General features: G+C 46.1%; 1 protein-coding gene across 3 annotated transcripts in view; it reads left to right on the forward strand.

Moving 5' to 3' along the window:
• The window catches only part of rps6ka1 (ribosomal protein S6 kinase a, polypeptide 1), a 125,117-nt gene that overhangs the window by 110,039 nt on the left and 10,078 nt on the right, over positions 1–5,000 (forward strand). For all 3 annotated transcript variants that reach the window (XM_063184017.1, XM_063184018.1, XM_063184016.1), the window contains 4 exons: positions 363–493; positions 2,704–2,829; positions 3,059–3,148; positions 3,858–4,016. In XM_063184017.1, coding sequence (XP_063040087.1) covers positions 363–493; positions 2,704–2,829; positions 3,059–3,148; positions 3,858–4,016 — 506 coding nt within the window. The remainder of the gene's footprint in view (positions 1–362; positions 494–2,703; positions 2,830–3,058; positions 3,149–3,857; positions 4,017–5,000) is intronic.

Consider the following 5,000-nt stretch of genomic DNA (forward strand, 5'->3'; position numbering starts at 1 on the left):
TGCTTCCTTTAGTCATTTATGGTTTATGTGGGATTCAGCACCCAGTTAAGAACTGTGAAAACCATTAGGCGATAGTGTGATCGCGTCTTCTTTACTTTTTAACCCATTTTGTCCTAAGCCCTTTTTGGGAAAAGGTGCCCTCACCCTATTAAATCCTAAATATCTCAGCCTCTGACGCACATAAAAATATAAAATGAGTTGCATTTAAAAGCTAGAACCTTTATATTGCATTAGAATGTGTTTATTCAGCTCTAACATACTCACAATTTTAATAAAGCAGCTCAAATCTCAAGAACTTGAATGCAGCGTATATGTCGCTCCAGGACACAATGGGTTAAATGTAATTAAATGTTCTCCCCCAGACTCGCCCGGTGTGCCCCCCAGTGCTGGGGCCCATCAGCTGTTCCGTGGCTTCAGCTTCATTGCCACGACACTGCTGGAGGAGGAGGGCATAGAGGAGCCCCCGCAGCAGCCCCCACACCCTGTCGTACAGGTTAGCCCATTTCATTGGTCCATTCAGCTGCCAATCATTCAGTATGCCAATTACAGTCATGTACTGTACAGCAGCAAGTTTCCAGAATAATTGCAGAGTTTTAGTAGCCAGGGACCTATACTTTGAACCGAATTCAGCCTGCTCAGAAGTAACCCAAGGTTAACTTGGTAAATCAGGGTTGACAAAACCTTGCCTCCTTGACTGATCTTGTACCATGATGATGATTTAGATGTTGACTTGTCTACTCTAAGTTGCTTAAACCGGAGTTCCTGTGAGTTCTCGTCGCAGAGCAAGTGCAGACGTGAACAAGTCATCACCGCACGTGACCCAAGTTGCTCTCAAAGTAAACAGTAACCTTGCTTTGTAGTACAGGCCCCAGGTGTATAAACTGTGGTCTAAAACAAAACAAAAACACCAACACATGGTTTGGACCCTGTCCCTATCCTTGTCCCTGCCAACACTTGGGTCACCTCATCCAGATGATTTCAGTGGTGGTAGTTGAGGTTGGCCCACAGAGAGAATATGAAAAACCTGGGAAAGAATAGCTCAGTCTTTCTCAACGGGGGCGGTAGAGTCCTTTGGGGGTGTTGAGAAGGATACAGTTGAGAGGGGGTGGTGCCCAGGGGGTAGAGCCATGGGGGCGTTGGGGAGCCCTTAAGAGGTGTTGAGAAGGATTCAGTTGAGAGGGGGTGGTACTTAGTTGTCATTTGGGTACATTAGTCCATTTATTTTTCTCAATACTAAAGTGGGTGTTGTCAGTCTTGTAATGAGGTCAAGGGAGTGTTGGGAGGCTTAGGATGAGGGGCAGGGGGAGTTTGTTCAAAAAAGGCTGAGAACCACTGGAATAGTTATTGCATTCCGCAGCACTCTCCACATTGAAGGGTGTAATGTCCATTGTTCACCGCTAGGTGGCAGAATTTCAATGGCATGACTTCTTCCTAAACTCCTCCATCTGCAGAGGATGTGCGAAGGTGTGTGTGCGTGCGTGCGTGCGTGCGTGTGTGTGCGTGTGTGTTATGCAATGCCATTTGTGGCAGACAGTGGAGGCTAGAGGAGATCACTGTGTGGTCTTAGCCTTCAGCCAGGGCTTTTCATATTCGTATTCATACAGACAGAGAAGCCGACACGGGGGACAAAGGGGTCAGTTGTCCCGGGCCCAGGGAGACTGGGGCCCCAAATTTGAGCTTTCATCACATTGTATGTATTGGATGAGGGGCCCTTTCAGATGACTTTGTCCTGGGCCCAGCAAAACCTGTCAGCGGCCCATACAGAGAGCGTTAGTGTGGAATGAGGCGCCGGCGATAAATGCCGCCTACAAGTAAATCCCCTCTCATTCATCATCATGGCCGCCCGCCACTTATCTTGTATTAGAGGGATGTGTGTGTTTTAATGCATCTGTGGCTTCCGAACATCCTGGCCTAATTCCTATTAAGTGTGTGTTTGCGCATACAGACGTGAAGTCATGCCTTTTGTCTAGTGAGTCTGTGTAAGTGTGTTTGTATTAATGGAATTGTTTGGCATCTCTGATCCTACTGTGGACAAACACCATCATTTATGTATTTCAATTGCTGCGTGCATGTGTGGGTGTGTATGAGTGAAAGAGAAATGTATTTAAACATTTTTTGGAATAGAGTTTCATGGGTAGAACCTGTTGTTTAGTGATGGCTATGTGCTTAAAGAGTATATTTGCAGTGTGTGGGGGTGGGGGTGTATTTGTGTGTGGACACGTCTGTGGAGTGTGCACAGATATATCTAAACATCGTCTGTAAATTGTATGTGAACAGCAATTCCATGGGTAAAAAACTGTTGTTCAGTGATGGTTGCTGTACATGCTTATTGGCATGGACGCTGTGTGTGATGTGTGTAGATATAGCTACACGTTTTCTGTATACATTATTATATGCAGTGTCAAAAATAAAAGTAAAAGTAAAAAAATGTTTTCCTCCAACACAAGTAACTTAATTTAAAAAGTAGACCTATATACTTGTCTTGTGATCAGCTGACCCGATCAAGCGCTGGTTCGATCAAGTTTTGTGGTGGATTCTTGGCGGGTTTTTAGTGTTTTTCAGTAACAACACAATCTATCTACCTCTTTAGGTATAGGTACAATGGAGTAAATGGCATAACAGCTATGTAATATCATGTGTTAGTGTTGTACTTACACCATGAATTTACTTTTACTTTTGACACCTGTGATGATATGTGAGCAGCAGCTCCATGGGAAGAACCTGTTGTTCAGCGATGGCTACGTGCTGAAGGAGGACATTGGCATGGGGGCCTTCTCCGTCTGCAAGCGCTGCATACACAAGACCACCAACGCAGAGTTCGCCGTCAAGGTTAGGAAGCTCTCCTTATTGTCTCTGCCTCTGCTGCATCTCTCTCTCTCTCTCTCTCTCTCTCTCTCTCTCTCTCTCTCTCTCTCTCTCTCTCTCTCTCTCTCTCTGGTTTTCTCCATTCTTACTCTCTGTCCTTTCCTCACTTTTTGTCATGTCTTTCTCTGTCTATTGCAATGGCCCATTCTTTGATCCAAGTTCAAATAAGTTTTGTTGTCATTGTTGTTGTCAGGTGATTGATAAGACCATGACGGACCCCTCAGAGGAGATTGAGATTCTGCTGCGCTACGGACAGCATCCCAACATCATCACGCTCAAGGATGTGAGTATGAACAAGTGACATGAAACATAATAGTACCCACGTTACATTACACTTGTCTGATGCTTTTATCCAAAGCGACTTACAGATATTACAGGGTATTGGTTACAGTCCTTGGACCTTAAGGAGCAAACAAGACGTGATCAAACCCAGCGAAAGCAAAATGTGTAACTTGGAAGTTCATGTGATTGTGAGTGGTGATGTATCTCTATCTGTGCCAGTGACGATCCTACAATGACCAACCGCCCCACCCCCTGCGAAAAAAAGAGCGTAAAATCTGCGGAAATCACCTATAACTGCTGCTAAAACAGCCACTACAATGTTATTATCGCAATAGCCCAGTAATAGCACAGATATAAGATGTTAATAATGCTAATTGGCGATTTTCGGGGGCAGATGAGTTTGCGATGGTGCCACCCCCTCACAGGTGCCGACCCGCAGGCAATTGCCTGATTTGCCCACCCCTAGGACCGCCCCTTGATATCATCCTCCAATTTAGTACAACTCGATACACGTTTGGCCTTCGGGTGGGATACACGGTGGCAGCCTTAGTCACAGTGACAGGGGCAGTGACACAGATTCTGTGTATGTGTGCACATTTGTGTGTGCGTGCGTGCATGCAATAATGTTGTGTGTGTGTGTGTGTCTGTGCGTGTGTCTGTGTGTGTGTCTGTGTGTGTCTGTGTGTGTGTGTGTGTGTGTGTTGCTCCAGGTGTATGACACGGGTAAGGAAGTGTACCTGGTGACAGAGCTGATGAGGGGAGGGGAGCTGCTGGATCGCATCCTGAAGCAGAAGTTCTTCTCCGAGAGAGAAGCCAGCTCAGTACTCCACACCATCACCAAGACCGTGGAGTACCTACACTCACAAGGGGTGAGTCACACACACACACACACACACACACACACACACACACACACACACACACACACACACACACACACACACACCAATACAGTGGCATACCTGCACTCACAAAGGGTAAGATACAGACACATACACCAAGTTTGTAGAGTAGGCCTACCTAGAGTCACAAAGGGTAAGGCACACACACACACACACACACACACACACACACACACACACACACACACACACACACACACACACACACACACACACACACACACACACACACACACACACACACACACACACACACACACACACACACACACACACACACACACACACACACACCCCATACCTGTCAACTTTGAGTTACCAAAAATCGGAAAATACCCATATTTTAAGCCAAATTCTGGAAATTTTATATAGGCCAAATCCTGACAGTCAACAGAGACGGATCAAATGCTGCGTTCTACTCTGCTTTTCAGCGCAATGAGCATAGAGCGTGAAAAGCCCTACAGTTGTCTGGGGCTCATGCAAAAACTTTGTGCTGTTGCAGGTTGTGATTACCGGTAGGTTAATTGCATGATTCGCTGTTCCGAGGCTGTTTACCGCGTTGTATGAACTGACTTTTTCTGAGGCGAGTTGGCGCGCACAAGTAGGAGGATGACAGCTCGCATTTTAAAGGAACTTGGTGGCATCTGGCATGAAATCTACTGGCAGGTAGCTTGTCTTGCTAAGCAAGACCCTCTCAGTCTCTCTTCAGGAGGGGTGTGGCCGCGCGGCCGCGTGGGGCCATGTGACGGTGTCTTTTGATAATGTAAAAAATCGGGATATTTCCGGGAAAAATGTCAAATCGGGAAGAATGCGGGAAATGAGTCAAAATTAGGGAGTTTCCCGGGAAATTAGGGATGTTTGGCAGGTATGACACACCACACAGACACACACACACCCCACAACACAGTAGTACATCTCTTCTGGCTTATTACTGTAAAAAGCCAAGTTTAA

This window comes from Engraulis encrasicolus, chromosome 19 (genome assembly GCF_034702125.1).
Source record: "Engraulis encrasicolus isolate BLACKSEA-1 chromosome 19, IST_EnEncr_1.0, whole genome shotgun sequence".
In the NCBI taxonomy this organism is placed as follows: domain Eukaryota; kingdom Metazoa; phylum Chordata; class Actinopteri; order Clupeiformes; family Engraulidae; genus Engraulis; species Engraulis encrasicolus.